We start from the raw sequence: 22,923 nt of genomic DNA on the forward strand, positions 1-22,923 counted from the left end.
TGCATATCAGACTGTTCGAGATTAGGTGCAATTATTAATATATATATATATATATATATATATATATATTTTTTTTTTTTTTTTATTCTGGCTACCCCACTTTCTCTCCTCTAGCACTCCTTTCCTCATACTTGGGGACTTTAACATCGAAATCAACAGCCTCATCTGCCCTGATGCCTCCCATCTGCTCTCTTTAACCTCCTCTTTTGGCCTCACACAGTGGTCTACTTCAGCAACTCATACAGCAGGAAACACTCTTGACCTCATCTTCACCAATCTCTGTACTACCTCTAATCTCTCCAATCACCCAACCACACTCACTCCACTGTTCTATGCTCATTCGCACCTACTACAACGGAAGAGGTTTCTGCTCTGCTCCGGTCCTCCCGCCCCACCACCTGTTCCCTCGATCCTATTCCCTCATATTTCATTCATACTTTGTCTCCCTCTCTTGCTCTTCCTCTCACAAACATTTTCAATCTCTCCCTTTACATTTCCTTCACCCTTCAAGCATGCAACCATAACGCCAATTCTGAAAAAGCCCAACCTTGACCCCAACTCCCCATCCATCTGCTGCCCTACATTGCTACTGCCATTTGCCTCCAAGATCCTTAAAAGAGTTGTGTATGCGAGATTTACAAACTTCCTCGAATCCAACTCTCTGCTTGACCCGCTTCAGTCTGGATTCCGAGCTTGTAACTCTGTTGAAACAGCTGTAACCAAAGTATCCAATGATTTAATCGCTGCTAAATCTTGCGGTCATTACTCTATCCTAATTCTCCTTGATCTTTTTGCTGTCTTTGACACTGTTGATCATAAAGAGCTTCTTCTCATTCTCTGTCATCTCGGTCTATGAGATACTGCTCTCTCCTGATGCTACTCCTACCTCTACAAAGTGCGTATTTACTGTTTCTTTCTCTGGCTCTACCTCTTGTCCCCAACCCCTCTCTCTTGGTGTTCCCCAAGGTTCTGTCCTTGGTCCCCTACTGTTCTCCATCTATACTGCCTCCCTTGGTAAACTCATCAGTTCCTTTGGCTTCCATTATCATGTATATGCAGATGACATGCAAATCTACCTGTCCTCTCCTGATCTCTCTCCGCCCATCTTGACTCGTGTCTCTGACTGCCTCTCCGTGATTTGCCACTGGATGACTGCTCACTTCATTAAACTCAACCTGTCCAAAACAGAACTTCTGGTGTTTCCTCCCTCAAGTGTTGCTACTCCCGTGTCTGTCTACCTCCAAGTCAACGGCGCCACCATCACCTCAACCTCGCAGGCTCGCTGCCTAGGTGTTCTTTTTGACTCTGACCTCTCCTTCACCCCTAATGTCCAGTCGATCACCAAATCCTGCCACTTCCATCTCAAAAATATAGCTCGCGCACGTTTCCATGGTCACACCAGCCTATTTAGCTACCATTCTCCCTCTTGCTGTGGATCTGCCCCGGCGGTTGTGGGCGTGCTGGTCCAGCCACTAACGTACAATCTGTTAATCTAGCATACACATGCACCAAAAATAGTACCCAGCGGCTACTCAGCGAAGGAATTAACTACAGTTTAGCGTGTTACCCTATCTTGATTTATTTTACTTGACTATGTTAATGTCAACCTATATAGAATGTTTCAGTCAATCGTATTGCCTTTTCATTATCTGACATTACATGTATCAGCCTGTTTATTACTTTAAAAAAAAAATGTGCAGTACCATTACATGCCACAGTCGTATGCCTTTTGAAATATGTGTATTTGCCGTCGTGGCATGGCAAGCTTGTTTGTCAAACTCTTCTAAAGAATTAAAAAAAAAAAAAATATATATATAGCTCGCATCCGCCCCTATTTAACACCAGACGCGACTAAGGTGCTGGTCCATGCCATTGTTCTTTTTCGCCTTGACTACTGCAATCCTCTTCTCAGTGGTCTCACGCGTTCCCAGATTGCACCACTGCAATCTATAATGAATGCGGTGGCAAGGCAAACTTTCCTGTCTAAGCGCACCTGCCACAACCCACTCTGCAGGCCCCACATTGGCTTCCAGTTAGATATAAGGCTCAATTTAAAATTCTGGTGCTTGCTCACAAGTCCTTACATAATACTGCTCTAACCTACCTATCCTCCCTAATAGACAAGTATGTCCCGTTGAGGCCCCTGCATTCTGCCAAAGACCTACGCATATCCTCTGTCCGTACTCCTACATCTGATCCTCGCCTCCAAGACCTCTCCAGGGCTGCACCTTTTTTCCAAGACCTCTCCAGGGCTGCATAATTCCAATAAAAATTATGTTTGGGGAAAAAAATGTAAATTCACTTTGAATTCTCACTGAATAGTTGAACTGGAAAAATTCTGTCAACTATTTTTTTTTTAGTTCTTCTACTGTGCCTTAAATTTTTAATGCAATTTCAATTCATTTTAAACCCAGCATCGGTGTACCATGAATTGGGAAGCCAGTGGGAGGGTTAAAAGGAGGTGTCTCAGTTCCCCATGTCATATTATTAAAGGAGCAGGACCAACCAGAATAGGTCCAGGTTTGCCCTAAGAACTGGTCGATCAGCCTCATATAAATGTATGCCAGGCTACCTGCCAATCATACAGACGAGTCCATGGAGGGCAGACAATGCAGGTAGCACAGGTTTAGCAGGAAGCCAGTGAACAAACAAAGGATAGTGGGAAAGGACCCTAAAATCGGGTCTTTTCTGACGAACACACACACAGTGGACACCCGCCCCGGATTGTCTAAGTCTATGTGGCAGTTTAATGGCTTAATTACCATTTTTATGGATATTATATAGTGATGATTATACTATTCTACCTTGACCTTTATACATTATTATGCATTGTGATGCAGTAGAATTTTAGTGATATTGTATTAAGTGACCTTATGACTAAGGTCCAGCTCCTTCCGTACCCAAATAATAGAGATATAAAATTCAAAATCTGAGAGAATGCCAGGTGGTAAAAACGGATGTTTGAGGTAATAGCAAAGCCTTATTTTTTTATATTACATGTTCTCCATTTTAATGTCATAAAAAACAGCATATTAAACCTGCAACTGGCATATGCGATATGTCTAAATATGATATATTCATGCAAATGAGAAATCTTGTTGTATCATGCTGGTTTAATCGTATCTACGTATCATTGGTGAAATGGCTTTTTTGCTAGATCACGATATCAGTTACCAAAGGGTATTTTAATTCCAAAGGGTATTCGAATTGGTGTTATATCTATTTCCAGTTGGTATTATATTTAGTTCCTGTAATAAATATTAAGAAGGTCATTTAAAAAAAAAAAAATCGATTAGTCTGAATCTACGGTGATTATTTTTCACGTGTAAAAAATGGGAGCATATTTGCCTACAGACCTAAATTCGACTGGAAAGTCCTGAATTTGTATCCTTGTTCTGTCATCATGGCTGAGTTTATGTTGATTTACAGTGCAGAACTTGTAACAATGATTGACATGGAGCCAAAATGGAGGGGGTCGGCTCCAGCATAGAGATAAATACAGTTGCGTTGATTTCTATGTTTACTGTAATGTTATTGTATATATCACACAAACACATATTTGTTAGATAGAAGTAATAAATAAATATAATATTAATAATCCTTGGACGTGACAGTCTCCCTTTAAGTGTGCTAATGTTGTGTGACGCTACAATACAACGTCTATACAATAGTGCTTTAGTAGTGCTCTGTAAACAGCACAACAAGAGGACATAGTCTTAAATTAGAGGGACAAAGGTTTAAAAATAATATCAGGAAGTATTACTTTACTGAGAGGGTAGTGGATGCATGGAATAGCCTTCCAGCTGAAGTGGTAGAGGTTAACACAGTGAAGGAGTTTAAGCATGCGTGGGATAGGCATAAGGCTATCCTAACTATAAGATAAGGCCAGGGACTAATGAAAGTATTTAGAAAATTGGGCAGACTAGATGGGCCGAATGGTTTTTATCTGCCGTCATATTCTATGTTTCTTGTTGGCTGTCCTGCAGAGCTGACAGTCATTGTTGTGCGCATGCCTGCTTTGATGACATATTACTTTTGCAACCAGTGTAGTGAATTCCACATATATGCCGCACCCCCTCCCCGTTTTGCCAACGTTGGTTAGCATACTTAGAGGGCTGCAAATAGGGAGGGTGCAGGCAGTGCTGCAGTGAGTGGCCCACTTAGAGTGACAGAAATATCACCTCAAATAGACCTAACTGAAGCTCTCCCTACAGTGGGCCCTTTAACCTGACAGCACTGATGGCTCCATTTGCACTTGTGCTGCAGCACTGGCCGGATGTTATGTACTATCATTTATTCCCAGTGCACAGGATGCCACATAGGGATTCAATCAGAGCCGGCTCACTATTAGACTGCACAAAATGGACAACAAACTGAATGAATAAGAACATGTTTACTATGTATTTTGAGATGTCTTTGTCTGGCAGTGTCCATTTGTGTGTTAGTTTGTGTGTACTCGGCAATGTGTATCAATATGCATGTCTGACAATCAGGGGTCAAGTCCTGGGGAAAAAAGTGTGGGAACTCCCCCCCCCCAAAAAAAAAACCCCCACTCGTATGCATATATAAACGCGTGCACACACGTACACTCACAGACACACACATGCACTCAGACACTCACAGACACACATACTCAGACACTCACACAGTGGTGTATTTTAATTTTGTGCTGCCCTAGGCATGACTATACCTGAGCACCCCCTAATCTAAATTTACCACCCCTTCCTGTCAAGGGCGCACCGCTTCCTGATTAAGAACCCACCCCATCCTCTTTAGACTCCACCTTTTCCTGCTCCTTTTAAAGAAATACTATAGTGCCAGGAAAACAAAGCTGTTTTCCTGGCACTATAATTCCCTATAGTGCCCCCCCTCCCCCACTCGACACTGATGGGGTTAAAATCCTATGGGTATTTAGCAGATGCTGGATGTCCTCATGCACAGGTTGAGGACGTCCAGCATCAGTTAGGCGACTTTTGGTCACCTAACCACCCGAAAGTCCCTCTAGTTGCTGTCTGGTAGACAGCCACTAGAGGTGGAATTACCCCTCAAGGTAATTATTGCAGTTTCTGAGAAACTGCAATAATTACACTTGCAGGTTTAAGGGGACTGGGACACTGCACCCAGACCATTTCAATGAGCTGAAGTTGTCTGGGTGCCTATAGTGTCCCTCTAAGCACACTCTCTGACAGACACCCACACTGGCACATACACACTGACAGTAACACACACACTCAGTGACAAACACACAGACGTCCCTGATTTGACACACGCACACACATTCACTGACACACACTCATTCATTGACAGAGAGACACACACAAACACACTGACAGACACACACTAATAGTCACACACACACTAAATGACAAACAGACTCTCACCGATTTGACAGACACTTACAAACATACACTAACAGAAGCACATACACTCATACGCACACACACGTGCATACACTAACAGAAGCACATACACGCAAACATGCATACAGTAACAGAAGCACATACACTCATACACACACACGTACATATGCTAACACACGTAAATACACTCATACACACACACTCTGACACAAACACACACATACACTAACAGACATAAACTAACATACACACACACATAGACTAACAGACATACACACACACATACATACACTAACATACATACACACATAAACTAACAGACATACACACACATACATAGACTGACATACACACACACACATACATACACTAACAGACATACACACATACACTAACAGACATACACACACATACATACACATACACTAACAGACACACACATACATAGACTAACAGACATACACTAACAGACATACATATACAAATTATTAAAATTAACATTGCCCACCCACCCAGCCTCCCTACCTTTTAGGAAAGCTGGCATGGATGGGTCCCTGGGGTCCAGTGGCTGCAGTGAGGCGGGCTGCTCTCTCCCTGTCATGGGGGGGGGGGGCACCTGATTCCCCCCCCCGGCGGGCGGCTCTCTCCCTGTCACACGCGGCAAGGGAGCTGTGTCCTCTCTGCTCCCTCTCGCCGCGTGGGTCGTCTTCTGATGCAGGGAGCCGGAATATGACGTCATATTCCGGCTCCCTGCATCAGAAAACGGCGCGCGGCGAGAGGGAGCAGAGAGGACACAGCTCCCTCGCCGCGTGTGACAGGGAGAGAGCCGCCCGCCGGGGGCAATCAGGTGCCCCCCCCCATGACAGGGGGAACACAGGGCATTTGGGGGCGGCATTTTTTGCCGCCCCCTGAGTGCCTGCAGGGGGAACGGCGTTCCTCCTGTGAAAAAAGTGCAGGAACGCTGTTCCCACGCGTTCCTGCAGGACTCGAGCCCTGCTGACAATGCATTAGAGCTTGTGTTAAAACAAAACTTGAAAAAAAGTGGAAATAGAAATGCTTTTGACTGGTCATTTAAATAAACTTTTCCAAATGGCTTTAATACGAATCTTTCAAACTATTGAAAAAACAAGCAGGCTATGGTAGAGAGCTGTCAAGATGCAGAGAGATATACATTGAGTAGAAAGAGTACAAGTTCAAAATTAACTAAGGAGATGTTGTGAAACAAGCAGGAAATGAAAGCACATTCCATATTGAAACATTACTTTTTTGGTGCTCCACAATCCAGAAATAGCCACATTGTTCCGCAGTTGTATCCAGATAGGACTGAGCATACTGGCAATAGTCAAAAAGGGCAATTTAATGGCACATACGCATAAGAACATGTGTTCATGTGGCAATAAATTGCCTTTTTTTTATTACTGCCTGTGTGAGTGGTCCTATTGTATACTACTGAAAAGGTGTTGTTAAACCCTAATTTTTAAATTTACTTATCTATTAATGCAGTTTAAATGTATTTAAATAGCATTTAAATATTGCAAATATTTGCGCATATCTGTAAGAACAATGTTAGTGATATTTGTAAAGTAAAGCAGGAAGTGCTCTTTGTGCAAAGGACATTTTCATTAAAACGTTCAGGAACATGATGCACATGGCCTTAAATACAATAACATCATTGAGAAAATAAATAGTCACTTTGGTATTTACCATTTGCATTATGGTTGTTTTTCTTTTTTTTTTTTTACATGCATTTAAAGAATGCAGTATTTTCATGTGATTTTTACAAAATGTTTGAAAAGTAAGATAATTTATAGTCATTAAGAACTTGATATAGTTACAGATTATCATCGTACACATTACCTTTGCAGCTACTGATGAATTTGGTTTCTCCAGTAAGTCCCAGAGCTTTTTCCTTTTTTCAGGACAGCACGTATTATCAAATTCTTCTCCTTCCCTTTCTCTTAGAGTCTCAGCTTCTCTCCTCAGTTCCTCGTTCATTTGTTCCTTCTTTTGATGATATCTGGCCTGGCAACATGACTCCAAATATATCTCATCAATCCCCCAGTATTCAAGCTCCTGACCAAATGACAGAGCACACATCTCTTCCATCATGTGTAGCTTGCCTGTCCTATAGAAATTTAAAATAGAGGTGAAGGCACCAGGGTGCCTGTCGAAAAAATACTCATTCTCGTTTAGATTATAGTCATCACATACTTCAAGGAGAGTGTCGTGAGTATTGCAGTCTCTGAGTTTGCCTAATCGAGTCCTTGGCAGCCTGTCTAAAGTCCTCCATAAAACTTCATGATTTAAACCTCCAACGTTGATTTTCACTCTCCTTGAACACGCCTTGCTTCTAATTATTTCCACAGGCTCCGGTGGAAGGGACAATGTAGACCTAGAGGTCTTCCTATTGAGCCCAGGCAGAGCCTTTTCTGCCATGATGTCTGACACAAAGTTGCCTACAAATAATTTTTTTAAAGAATGAGCATGAGACGCAAAGATGGGAGGTCACGATATCCTAGTAGCTTCCCGTATGGCACTGCCCAATCTTCAGTCTGCAACAAGAAAAATAACATATGAATTTAGCCATTACCCACAAAACTATAATTGTAATCATGTCCTAAATTATAGACCAGTAGTGAATTAAACATATTGGAACAGGTACATTTAACATGCTTTATCCTCCATGTCAGGACAGTATTTTACTAGTCATGTGGATAACAACTATCAACAAAATTACACACTGATACTTTAGTATCTGTCTGTCACTACCAATTATAAATATTCTCACCCTAAACATGTCTACTCAAACACCATGCCCAGTTAATTCATTTTTCCTTCTTGTTCCCTCATGGAAGATCTCTGGTCAAAAGGAATTTAAACACTTTTAAGTCATGAGCATACTTTTCTCAAACTAATACAAATTTTTTAATATTATTATTATTTAATATTATTTTAATATTATTTATTTATTGAGATTTTATTTGACGCTGCCCCACCTCCTTTCCTGAGATCATCAGAATTGACAATATCTCAGCCAATCCAATGGGAAACATTGCATTGGCTGAGATTGTGAATTCTGCTGATCTCAGCCAAGGAGGCGGATCGGGTGCAGGCCAGTGCCAGCAGACCTGCACGGCGCTGGAATAAAGGTGAGTTTATTACCTTTTGGGTGGGGGCAAAGAGGTGGCCAACAACCTAAATGTTGATTTTAACACTATAGGGTCAGGAATACACATTTGTATTCCTGAACCTATAGCATTCTTTTAATGTCATGACTCTATAATACTTGTCTGTTGCTTTCTTAAACATTTAATAATAAAAGAAACAATATTATTGGATGGGATAAGATAGACTAGGGGAACTGTCCTATGTACAGTGAGGGCATAACAGAAATCCACATTCATGCGCAATGTCTATGAGTGAAGAAGTCAACCTGACAGAAAAGTGCATAGTGTATGAGAGTGTTACAGGGTTCCAAAATAATGTTCATTGCTTCCGAACATTTGACAGTGGCACTCCAATTCAACAATTTCACTGATCGCCAAGTGGCTGGGAGCCCTGCTGATTGGACTTCAATGGGGAGTAGAGTTGGCAGTTAATGCAGCAGCTGTAATTTCCTACCCAGTTACGCTGTACTCAGCATATAATTACAGATATTTTTACTGACCTCAGCTGAGTTCATGTGAACATACACACACCATAGATCTCACAGACACGTTCATTGTCTCAAACTGTCAGTCTATGTAATGTATGTGTATGTTTGTGTAGGAGACCTGCCCATGTGATCTGTGCGTATTAAATGTATTTAACAACAAACCATTTTTGTTTGTCAATGGATCACATGGTTATTTTTAAATATGTTTCTGTGCAGTCAGGGGTATATGTCAAAAGAGGTCTATTAAAGGTAGTCTATTAAAGATATTTTGTGTTACCTGACACACATGTGGTGACCTTGAGAAAAGTGCTAAAATGTTTCTGTTGACGGGGATATATTGTATTTGCATGATGTATAGTAGTTGCCCATGTTCTTTTCTAATATATGTCAAACACCGACATCTGACATTCCAGCACATTTCTACTTTCCTTTCAACATAGGACAACCAACAAGAGCTAAAAAGCAAAAAGCATTGCAGCCAGTCGAATGCCATATAAATCAACAACCACGTCTACATGCTTTAATTCTGTTTCCATATAAATTTCTTAATTTACTGCTTGTATAGACAAACTGAGTTCCGGGCATGCATAAATGCACAGTGCAGATTGACTAAAAATAAACAACAATTCAACATCTCTGTTCATCTCTAGAAAGAACGGTCCTTCTCTATGACCAAAATCCAATTAGGCCTATTTGCTATAATATTGTAGTGCATGAGTGCATCACAATGCTGTGAAAACAAAACAAATAGTATTAGGGACGAAGTAATATAAGCTGATAAATAAACAAATACTGTTACGAGAATGCATTTCATACTGATCTGTTAAAATCTTTCTTAATCATCTATTTAGCCAAATAAAATATGGTCACAAAGCCCATCGCAATCTGAGGCAACTATAACAAAATTAAAATCTCAAAAGTGATCCCTAAAAAAACAACAAAAAAACAAACAAACAAACAACTAAAATCCAGACCCTCCAGCCTATTGAATGGAACATTATAAAATAAAGAGTTCTTTAGTTTGCAAAGAAATTTATATTTATTCACTATTAATCAATCACAGTACATCTCAATGCACCCTGTGTGTCTTGCCCAGCAAGGTGCATAATGACCAGAAAAGCTTTGTAGGAGTGAGACTTGCCTGGGTCTGCACTGTAATTATTTTTTCTGGAAGTTTTTTTTTTCTGCAATAAGTAATTATATTTTACTTTATCACGCTAGGTTACAATTGTTTTTAAAGCAGTATTATTTTCATCAATTGAAATTCGTGTCTGGTCTAGTAAATTGACCTCGGTATGTGTTATAATTTCTTCAAATGCGTACGTTATTATTGTGGGATAAATTAATAGTGCAGTTTTTGCAGTTTATTATTTATGATTTTTGCTACAAACATTTTTTCCAATGTGTTATGATTTTTTGGGAGTTGGACAGTGGTCATCATGGGTGCTCTGACTGGTCTGCGAATAAGCAGCCTCATACGCAGCACATTGTGATGCACTATCATGGCCAGCATTATGCTTTTCAGCAATTAGAGCCATAGAAGCTCTTCTGTGTGTTCGGATCAGACAGGCTCGCCTTCACTCCCCACATGCTCTAATGAGTCTTGGGCACCCATAACCCTGACATCGGTTTACCGGTTGCCCTTCCTTGCACCATTTTTGGTAGGTAATAACCACTGCATACCAGGAACACCCTACTTACCATTTTGGAGATGCTCTTACCCAGTTGTATATCTATCACTATTTAGCCCTTGTCAAAGTCACTCAGATCTTCTCGCTTGACATTTTTCCTGCTTCCAACACATGAAATTCAAGAACCAGATGTTCACATGCTGCCTTATATATCCCACCCCTGGACAACGGCCATTGTAACAATGTAATCAATGTTATTCACTTTACCGGTCAGTGGTTCACACATACCAGTAAACATTTAAAAAAAAGATAAAGCTGGGAGGGAGGGTGTTTAAAGGAGAATAAACAGAACACCCTAATTATTCCAACACAGAGCTTTTTTCTCCCTGAGTTAATCTCTAAAATATTATTTATTTTTAGATGTTTTGTTTTGCATGTATAAACATATATATATTTTTTTGTTCTTAGAACAACATTATGATAATAAAACAAAGAAAGAGAAAGTAATCCAAAAATTCACTGGTGCCAGAAGTCTGCCCATGCTGCCCAAAATTAAATAAATGGCACTTATTCGTTGTTTAAAAATATACCAAACACACTGCAAACTAACGGCAAAAGATATTTGTAAAGTTGACAGTTTTCCATCGTCTTGAATGGGCAGTGAAACAAACCTTCATTTGGTTATTTATCTATTGTTCACAAGTACTTGGTTATTCCATTACTCTTTTTGAGCGATGATGTGCTATCTTTTTCCGTGGTCCATGATCAACCTCAGACAGCCTCTTATACAAAATCTAAAAACAACTTTTATTTTTTACAGCCTAGAACACATATCATGGTCTTTTGAAGACTGTGTTTACTTCTGAACTTTCTTGTGATGACATTTCCAAACCATGTCCTAAAATGGCTAAGTGGGTTTCTAACATAATAAATCCTATAAACCTTTGGTGGGAGATCCTCATGTGGGAATAGATGAATGCAATTTTAACTGCATGCTTGTAATATGACATTGTGTTCTATTCATTTATTTATATTCGTGAAATAATTAGACTGGTTCATTTCAGCGGTGTGGAAGACACTATTTCTTTTGCTGGATAGGACATGGAGGGCCTGGATAATACTACAAACCTGACAAAGATTACAGCAAAATTATAGGAAAAAGAAAATATTAAAAACATACTTATTACCCTAAATAAAACAAAAATACTTACAAATATGTTTTTTTCTGCCAAGGACTATAAAGTGAACCTCTAGCATTACACACATCTCCTCAAACCAGCAAATGATATTGAGTTTACTCAGAGGAGAAGCGAAGTTGAAATAAGTGTAAAAAAAGTCATGTCGAGGGGAGGAGGTGACAGCCAAGAAAGTAAGTCTGTACTTGCTACTTTTATTGTTAATTATCCCCGTTAATTGGAGGAACATAGTCTTGCTGGCATGGGGAAGATGCCATGGTACTGCTAAAACATCATGTTTCCATGGTTTTGGTAATCTATTCCTCTGGGCTGCAAAAGCACCCAGAGCTTACTTGCCAAGAGAACATGGTAACACGCTTTAAGTCTTTTCCAAGGAACCAGCATTGGATACATTGGAAGATATCCCGAACTAAAGAGGCCTTAACAACTTGTCATCGGAAAAGGATAAAGAACTACAATGTACCAAGGGATATAGGCAAATATTCAAGTTCTAGACCAAAACAAAACCTGGAATTTGACTATATATCCGTTCAACTATAATTTGCAGTTTCATATAAAATGCAATGCACCCACACTTATTATATATCATTTTCTTCAGGAGAAACACAGCTTTTGTTTCGCATCCATTATTTAAATATGAAATGTAATTTAATATGAGTAAGATCTAAAAAAGTGTTAGAAATTAAGAAACTTTGTTATTTACCAAGTTCTGCATGGCAATGTAACTGTGAATGTCATGATACTGTTAGCTTTTACTGCAATAAAACACACATATTTGCTCTGATGTCCCATGAGTACAATGATGCAACCATGTACAGGTGTTATGGTGTTTTGGAAAATGTTATGGTCAAATATAGGGCTTGCCCATTTTAGTTTTTAACATTGAAATTTGCTAGATTGGTTTGCTGTGAACATGTTGCCTTTAAGACTGTATGGCAGCCCAGGAATGAGAATTACTCTCATCATGACATACCATTTGCAAAAGTATACAACCCAGGTTATTTAAAATGGGGTATGTCCAGTCTTTTTTAGTAGTCACAAAATCTGGCCAAAGTCAGTGTTCATATTTGAAATTTGCATTTTTCACACAAAAAACACACTTTCACAGATGATATCTTTGTCGTTGTATGTTTTTTTCTCTAAAACACTCATATTTGTGTTCCGCAATGTATCTAGAGTACAACAGTAACCCCCATGTGCAGGTTATATGAAAATGTATTTATAATGTATATGTATTTATTTTACGAAAATTTGCAGACCATCAAAAATATATATCAGTAGTAACAAGCTCCTGATCACTCTAATCAGATTGATCACAGGATTCCCACTGTGATCAGCATTGAAAGAGTTTTAAAAAATCTACTTTTTTTTATTTATTTTTTTTACAGACGTGTGTTGTGCAGCAATGGACACTGTAACAGTGATCTATCTACCTGTCTCGCTTCAGATCAAAGTGAGAAAAGAGAGGGGCAGGGAGCAATGTATCAGCCAAAATAACAATTTATTGGATAACATTGTAACAGTGATTGTAGTGGCAACAGGGTTGTGCTATGCTGCCCTAATAACTTTGGAAGGACGGCATTTTACGCCCTAACGTCCAGAAGGGGTTAATGAGCTCCTTCACAACCTCAGACATATATTTGTAATTAATATTCTGACCTTCTTTCAAGATTTGTCTAGGTAGACTTTACTTGGGAGACCTCTGTTTAGACCACTTACTACTACTGCATTCTCTACACACTCCATTTCTAACACCTGGTGTCTGGTCATTGTCAAAATTTCAGATGTCTCTGAGATGAACACTGTACTTGATGAACATTGTCCTTCGGCTGGGACGGCAATTACATAGAGACCCTGTGGCTGCCACTCCTGGACCAACTGCTCCTTATACTTGGAACCTTTCTGAGGTTGTGCCTTTCCAACCCTCACATTCCTTTACAGTGGGTTTAGGCCCATCCACAGTTCTATTGGATTCAGCTGAACATCAGAAGGCTTCTCTGGTATCAGCAAGGACCTGATGCGTCTGGGACTCGGCCTTATCAATGTCCTTCTATAGAGGAATAGCAAATGTATTTGTTCCATTGGTCTTCTTATTTTGCTTATTTTATGATGTGTTCTTTTTCAAATGGACAGGGATTAGTCGCCTGTCTCCCTAATCACTTTAGCTTAATGCCCCATAACGAGGTGGTTACAGCAGATACTAATGTTTTTTATGTCTTTAGTTTTTTTTGTCACTTGACAAGACACAAAAACTCATTGATTGTTTCTCTGCTTCTCATTTTATATTTTTATCACAGCGTCCACTGTACTTCTACTTCCAATTCTACCCAGGAAACACAATATATAGATAAAATCAGGATCAGATTGAAACTGGACTGCTGAACTGCTCTTGAATGGACAGAAATAAACAACAAACGCTTAATACAGCTGCAAAAACATCCAGCAATGGGAGTACTAAATTTTTTTACAAAAACAGGTTCTGAAACTATTTCGAGATATTTTACAAGGGACAGTCTTTTTATTTCCAGTAACTGCAGAACCATAGATGGCATATTATGTTTCTATGATGGAATTAATTACTCTACAAATGCATGTGTCTGTTTTTCCCCACACAAGATTGCATATCTCAGGCCTTGGTAACATTGTAATTTACTATCGAAAGGCAAATTGAAAAAAAGGAGAGAGATAAAGAGTGGGCAGGAGAAAGTGAAGATTGAAATATCCAATCCAGTTTAATAAAAGCATGGTTTGTTTACTTACAATTGAAATCGCCATAGCACTGCCTGTAACGTCACTGACCATGAATCAGATATTCTTTGAAGATGAACTACTCCCACTTTGTTTGTCGCAGTTCTTATTTTATTTTGCATCTCATGAAACTGTTCTTAAGTGTTTACTGTGGTTCGTTGTGCAAAGAAGATAGGTAGAACAAAGTTACCTCTGCTGCAAGTGAGTGTCGCCATCTTACAGGCCTGCATCCACATGTGGAAACATACTCCCTGCATAATTTTCCCATGGTTCCCTGTAAGTTCTAATGTTTCTATTATTCGAGTGTGCACATTGCCTATTTGTTATATACCCCCCCAACACTGGTATCCTGAGAACCACCGGTGGGAGAGGATAAAAGGGGCAGGGCAGTAGTGTGATCATGTCACTGGCTCCGGCCAAAGAGGGTGGATCTGTAAATTAACTGGCAGGGTTGCCTGGCGTTAATGCATGACTAGTCCACTGAGGGATAACTTGAAGGGAGAACTGTTCCAGTGCTCTCTTCAGGGTCCTAGAGCACTGAGTGTAGTGCGATCACGCCTAATTAGGTGCTTGCGCTACACTTTTTGGGAACAGTTCTCCGGTGTCCTTAAATGCAGGACCACAGGGAACAAAGTTGGGATACTGGCCCAGGACCCGAAAATCGGAACTGTGCTGCCAAAATCGGGACTGTTGGGGGGAGCACGGAAATATTACAACTGAAGATATATGGTCTGATTTAAAGAAACACATTTGACGATGTATGTAAAAGTTATCGTAAACGTGCCACCTCTTTTTGCTCTTTAACTGCAGACACGGACTTCGTGTTAATTCTTATACATTTAAACTTTTTCTGGTAGCTAAACTATCTGGAATGCCATCTTTAGTCTGATTGAAATCACAGAGCTCTTGATTAGAATACAGTTTTTTTCTTTATCTCCATGCAGTTGTCATTACTAACTTTCTTTATCATTCTATGCAGTAATACACATAACAAAGAAACTATATAATTTGTACTAATATCTGTATGAGACTACTATTTCACATAGAAACAATTACTTGTTCGGATGTACTCACTATTTGTAATTAAAAATAAAATATCTTCTAGTACTTTTTTTAAGTGTTTGCTGTGGTTAGTTGTGCAAAGAAAATAGGTAGAAACACATTTACCTCTGCTACAAGTGAGTGCCGCCATCTTACAGCCATGCAGCCATGCGTGGAAACATGCTCCCAGCATAATTTTCGAATGATGTTTTCAAAGTGCATATGTGCATTCATGGGCATCATCATGCCTCCCAACTGTCCCGATTTCAAGGGAACAGTCCATGATTTTCAGGTCCCATCCCATCCAGCCTTAATCCCATCATGTCTTGCTTTTGGGGACACCAAGGGACTTTCCCCTACAGTCATAGCAGGAGCGCCTTATTAGAAGCACCCATGCTATGTTTAAGGCAATAGAACTTTGCAGGGATCACTGAAATAGGGCTCCCTGCATGTCCTGCCGTCAGTGGGCTGGATAAAATGATGGAGTTGGTGTTTATTCAAACCAGGCTGACCTGCCAGTAATGTGGATGGACATGCCCCCTTTCTAGGTTGGTCTAACCCCTTTCTATTAAGGTCAGCCTTCTTTTGAGCAGATTCAGTGACACAATAGCGTCACTGGCCTGTCCCTATACTCCCCTCCCACAGGTGTCCTTATTTCAAAACTGCTGATGTTGGGAGGTATGCAACACATTGGGGATTGTGGGATGTGTTATATATATAGACAAGAAAGACATTAAGAGTTAACCAGTGCATTCTTGCATTTAAGACATGGGGGGAAATGCTTTGCTTTTTAGAAAACCTTTCTAAGGAAAGTAATAATAAAACATATGATACATAATTTAATTTAAAAAAATTAATTTGAGCATTTATGTAAAAGTTACTGCATACTTACTTCCTCTTTTTTGGTATGCCTTTTACTGCAAATATTTAATATTTTGACCATTTTCTTGTCGATGACATATCTGGAATCCCATGTGTTTTATGATTGATTGAAATCACAAAGCACCCGATAAGTACGCAGTTTTTTTCTTTATCTCCCTGCACTTGTCATTGCTGACTTTCTCTATCATTTTATGATTCGGCTGCAATAAGATGCATAGCAGACAAAGATAGAATTTGTACAAATGTCTGTTATTTAAAAATACCAGTTAATTTTTACTCTCGTTTTAAAAAAAAAAAATCAAAAAAAAAATCTCAACTAATACTTTTCAAGAATTTAATGACCTCACTGATTTCGTTCTCAATAAAATGTTTGAGAAAAAAAAATTGGTAGGTAGGCAAGAGATGGCAGATATCGCTTCCGAAATGGAGGACAGGGTAGACTTGAGATTTTGGGTAGACTTTAGATGTTGGCCTTCCCAACATTGAAAGCCTACCCTGTCCTCCATTTTGAAAGCGATATCTGCCATCTCTTGCCTACCTTCCAATATTTTTTTTTCTCAAACATTTTATTGAGAACAAAATCTGTGATTAATATGGAGATAAATAAAACCATTCGGGACCACAGTACAAAAAGGTCACAGATAAACATGCTCATTTCGATATTTTGAACAAGTTGGGGGAAGTTGTATGAAGAGATAACCTACCAGAGGGAGGAAAGGGTAACTCTACCAGTAAAACTATAATACTATATATATATATATATATATTACAAGGAAAGGTTAAAGGATCGTAACATGTATAGCTTGGAGGAAAGACGAGACAGGGGGGATATGATAGAAACATTTAAATACATAAAGGGAATCAACAGTAAAGGAGGAGACTATATTTAAAAGAAGAAAAACTACCACAACAAGAGGACATAGTCTTAAATTAGAGGGGCAAATGTTTAAAAATAATATCAGGGGTGGCGTAGCTGACAGCCGAACCGACTGGTCGCACTCACTGCGACCTCCGTTAGTTTCCAGCACAAACTACTGATAAAAACGACAATATTCAAGCCCAACTCACTTAACCAAGCCGTACTCACTGGGTACGATTGGCAGAGATGGGCAGGAAAAACAAAAAGCATTGGGGATCTGTGGCGGTGCGCACATGGTGCCCCGGAGCCTGACATGGCCACATACACTGACTACTTCGAGGAGTCCGATGAACAACTATTGGACCCCGAGGAAACATGCTCACCCACTAAGCAGATGCCACCGCAGCCCAAACAGCAGCTGGACTCAACCCCGGTCACGAAGGCAGTAATGCAAGAACTGCTGGTGGAACTTCGTCGACACATACAGACAGACGTGGCAGACATACGAAGGGACATACAGGGCCTGACAGGCCGCATGGTCTCCCTGGATCAGGACACCCGAAACTACACGCAGCAAATAACCGGGTTGCAGCAAGAAATAAGGTCACTGCGACAATAGCACATGGTCTTAGACCAAAAGATGGCGGCAATGGAGGACACACGCCGTGCTCAAAATATTAAAATAAGGGGCATAGCAGACTCAATACCAGACACTGAACTGCCACACTCCCACCGAGGCAGGCTAAAGGACTGTGCTTAGAGGGGTATTCAGAATCCCCAAACCGGCAACGGCCCCAGCACCGGCACCAAGGGACCTAATTGTCAGGTTCCAGAAGTGACAAGATAAAATGGCTGTCATGGCCGCCATTAAGGACAACACACCATATGCTTTTGAGGGCATGGCCCTCACTTTTTATGCGGACTTGTCCAAGGGAACCATGGCCTGGCGAGCAACCCTTAGACCTTTTACTTCCCTGCTCCGCACGCATAACATCACTTACCGTTGGCGCTCGTCCCACAAGCTCCAGGTGACCCATGGAGCAGCTACAATCTTGATAGCAGACCTGCAAGAAGCGAAGACACACCTCTCAACACTGGGCCTTCAAGCAGACCCGATGCAGCAACCCAGCTCAACTTCTAACCCTCACCAGTGGAACCCGGCAACCTCAGAGACATTTGTTCCAAGGGGGTCCAATTACGCAACACAGACGACGGCCCCTGCCTGAATACCCCTTGCGGGCCAGCAGAGCCATGCCAACCACTCCAACTGCAACCCTGGGGTTGCCAGAGAACTGAACATATTTCACTGTTAATCTGTTTTTGTTCGCACCTTTTCCACTGAGGTACCCACACACCCTCAGAGACACCCCTGCAGCCATACAGCACTTAGCCACACATAGCCCTCCTGCACCCATGACCTCCCACGATGCCAGGACAGTGGCCCCCACTCAACACCATCACCTGGGGGACACGTAGAACACATCACACGGACAAGGCAGTTCACCCCCCCCCCCCCCCCCACCAGTGGTAGCTAACACCAGGCTACACAACGGAGTACTAAGCAAATGTCTACTAACCTTCTAACATTTATCTCGCAATCTGCCACCCTATTGCTAAGACACCTCACCTTTTACACACCCATGGCTTACTCTGTGACACTACCATATAAGAGTTACACTTGCTGTCAGCCATACTTATAGCACACGTGTATAGTTGGTCCTTAAAAAGTTTATTTTTTTATCTATAAGAGTAGCACTAGTTGTCAGCCATACTAATAGCACACATGTATTGTAAATCTCTAAAAACGTTATTCTTTTATCTTGTATTTACTACCACACACGGTACCATACTGATCTAGCCATCACCACAGTTATATGCAAACATCATAGTCGTTAGCTAGGATGTGCCGTTAAACAACGTTTTTTTTTTAAAGTTTTTTTTCTGTGTACCACCTAGTTTGCTTCAGCTATTGTGGCGGAGCAAACATGCTTGTTATTCACTTGCACAAACAAAATAAAGAATTAAAAATAAATAAATAATATCAGGAAGTATTTCTTTACTGAGAGGGTAGTGGATGCATGGAGTAGCCTTCCAGCTGAAGTGGTAGAGGTTAACACAGTGAGGCAGTTTAAGCATGCGTGAGGTAGGCATAAGGCTATCCTAACTATAAGATAAGGCCAGGGACTACTGAAATATTTAGAAAATTGGCCAACTAGATGGGCCGAATGGTTCTTATCTGCCGTCACATTCTATGTTTCTATATAACAGTATTAAGTAATTTATCCAACCATAACCAAACATGTCTCTCCACTCAAAAGAATCTGTGAAGAATGTTAAACAGTATGTGTAGGCAAGAAAGGGGATATTATTGTAGTGCTTCAGAAAGCTGTAGGGTTATTCGCCCCGCCAACATCTTCACTGAATACCAGGCTGTGTAATCTTTGGTGGAGGTGGAGTGAATTGTACGCTGAAATGATGGATCTAAAGTGCAAATACTCCAAGTTTGGAGAAATGGCCCTTCCAATGTTTTAAATCCCAAAAAAGAAATATTTCATTTTGGTATGAGTGGATAGAATTAGTGCTGATCTGTGACATTTTAGGTCATTCCATGATCTAATTACATGAATTTAAAGGGACACTATAGTCGCCCAGACCACTTCATCTCAATGAAATGGTCTGGGTGCAGTGGCCCTGTCCAATATAAAACATGGCAGTTTATTAGAAAATAGATTTTTTGGGTTACATCCGCCTCTAGAGTCTATAAATGGCAGCATTCACTTGCATTCACTTGCAGCGGAGGTACATTTGTTTCTACCTATTTTTTTTTTTTTTGCATAATTAACCACAGTAAACACTTAACAAATACTAGAAGATATTTTTTTTTTCAATATATGACAGCCACTACAGGTGCTTCCGTGAACTGACCTAGAAAAATCATTGATTCAATACTTTCCTGTAGGGAAGCGTAAATGTGCATGTGGCACTTGCTGAGGGATTTGGGTACCAAAGAGGGACTGTCTAATCAAAAGAGGTACACTTAAGAGGTCAATTCAGTCGATGCCACTGATAATGATTAAAGAGAATAATTATAATACCATCAATAAATTTAGTGCCAATTATATTAATGCATATCTGGTTATATTCAGGTAAAATACATTACTCCTCTGGAGGACTCTAAAATCACACCTATATCCCACATGCTGTCTGAAGGTTATAGCACATAATGTACGATTGTGTAACAGAGCTGCCAGAAGAAGGTATTATGATAAGAAAAATAGCTTCCTTTATATAGCTTTCTGGATTTTTATCACTAGATCAATTTTTGGCAAGGGTTTCATCCTTGCAGAAATACACAAGAAGCAGTATTAAAGAATGTCACATTAACGGTAACCTGTCATTAAATGATATCTATTTATATTTTAAAACAGCTTTATATAATCTGATTAAGTCTCCTGCAACCCTTTTTTAACAAACCCCTGTATTGTTGGCAGTTTCCCGTTGACTGTTCCTAGAATCAGACATTTACACAACCAATTACCCAATTAGTGTTTTTCAATAAAGCTCCTCTTATATATCAACATTATCCAACTAGGGCCCCCTATTCAATATTCTTGGATAAGCTTTTAAAATGATGTAATATTTTTGGATGCATTTTTAAAAAGATTTTTTCTAAATAATAAAATATCAAGAATATATCTAAAATAAAATATATATATATATATATATTTATATATTTAATTTATATATTTTATCAATATTTAAATATTAAATAATTTTAAAAATGTATCCAAAAATATTAAATTGAAGGTCAACTATTCATTCTTTCACCTTTCAAATCTCTCCTGTCAGACCACTTTAAACTCTTCTCCAGGGAGTAACACATTTAAGGAAAAATAGCTGCGATGGAGTAATTGCTTACTTCAATGTTCAATTTCAACAATATTGGTGTAAAATTTGCAATTTCGTGGTGAATTCTCAACAATTCGTAGTTTGAAGGGGACAGTTTAGTTAATAACCCTGATAAATTCCTTATAGAAACTAGTCAGTATATTTGCGTGAGACGCCACACACAGACTTGTTTAATAATTCTGTCTTAGAACACTGGAGATCTCTGTCAGTTTCTAAATTAAATGAAACATCCGTATTTTTAGTGCACTATCTATAAAATGCATAAAAAAGGTTGTGTCTCTTTAGCACTTGGCCATTGTGTGCATTAGGCCTGTAGGGCAGTACAGAAAATGACTCCTTCTTGAACAAGACACCACCATGGATATCTGAAATTGAGACAAGCTAAATAGACATAGACATGTCTATTCCGGATTGCGTTGAAAAATACATTTTCTGTTTTAGTTCATGAATTATTAGAGTGATTCTAAATTGTGGCATCTCCAGCCTTATGTTTCTTTAATAATAAGAACCTCTGATAATAATTAGCTGTTAATATGTGTCAGCCTTGGTTTATCCCTAGTGCATCTAAGTTTCCTTATTTTTCCTTCCTTATGACTCCTATCATTAACCACCTATTTTTGGAGCATCTGTGGGTACATACTTCATCTTTGGACCTCTTCCCTCTTATCACCACCTGCTTTCATAATAGGACACACTTCCCTCCCAAACACACATAGTAATCAAATTAGGAGCTGGTTTCATCCCATATATTTTTTATCCTGGGGTCTCTCAGATCCCATCATCCACTCCATTCATAATTTTACCATCTTTGTAATCGATCCCAGCATCCACTCCTTTTATCTCAGCACACTTTTCCCTCTCTGTAAATTCTCTCCTTCTTAGTACCTCTTGCTCCTAGTACCCTTCGATCCATATCTCTCCAAGCATGCATTCTCCTTATATTATTCTTAGCTCCCAATTCCATTGCTTAATTAATAAGCCTGAGAACCAAGCCCCACCCAGCAACTCATCCCTTCATTGTAACCCAGGTTCCACATTCTTTCATTATGGCCCCCGGGATCTAATCTTTCCAACACCACCACATGAATCTGGGGAAATTGAGTAGCTCTTCCTCTGTTAAAGCATGTTGATTTGACCACACTGACAGCTACTGGTTTTGTGATGTTAGAACATGGCCATTAATAGGACCATTATTTATAGTTGTATTTGTCAGCTATAGCTGAGTCCACAAGCTTTCTCATGAATTCAGCTTCCAAACAAATTGAAAAATATAATATTTAGTCAGAACAGGACAGCTTATTTGTGTTTTGGACACCCATCTCTTCTGAAGTGCAACAAACTTGACTCTTGCTGGTAAACCCAGCATATGCTAGTCAATCAAGGTGACCCCTACGCAGAGAACTGATTAAGAGTTCTAAATGTCCAAAATACTTGCTCACCCACGTATCACAGCGATCTCTGGTCTCCTTAAGCTTACTGGACCCTTTTTCTTTGGTAACTGTATAAGTAGGACACTAGAGAAATAAACCAATGGAAAACAAGTATAACTTTTCTATTAGATGTAGGATATAAATGATTCTTATAACTGCATCATTTTGACTATTTTTATAATGCGCATTGCATTAAAAATACTGTGCATACG

At 39.7% G+C, this 22,923-nt stretch overlaps 1 protein-coding gene across 1 annotated transcript in view; it reads right to left on the minus strand.

Moving 5' to 3' along the window:
- Positions 1-22,923, minus strand: part of KCNB2 (potassium voltage-gated channel subfamily B member 2) — a 212,644-nt gene that overhangs the window by 184,009 nt on the left and 5,712 nt on the right. The window contains exon 2 of the mRNA XM_063451328.1: positions 7,218-7,912. Coding sequence (XP_063307398.1) covers positions 7,218-7,796 — 579 coding nt within the window. The 5' untranslated portion in view covers positions 7,797-7,912. The remainder of the gene's footprint in view (positions 1-7,217; positions 7,913-22,923) is intronic.

The sequence above is a fragment of the Pelobates fuscus genome, chromosome 4 (assembly GCF_036172605.1).
Source record: "Pelobates fuscus isolate aPelFus1 chromosome 4, aPelFus1.pri, whole genome shotgun sequence".
In the NCBI taxonomy this organism is placed as follows: Eukaryota; Metazoa; Chordata; class Amphibia; order Anura; family Pelobatidae; genus Pelobates; species Pelobates fuscus.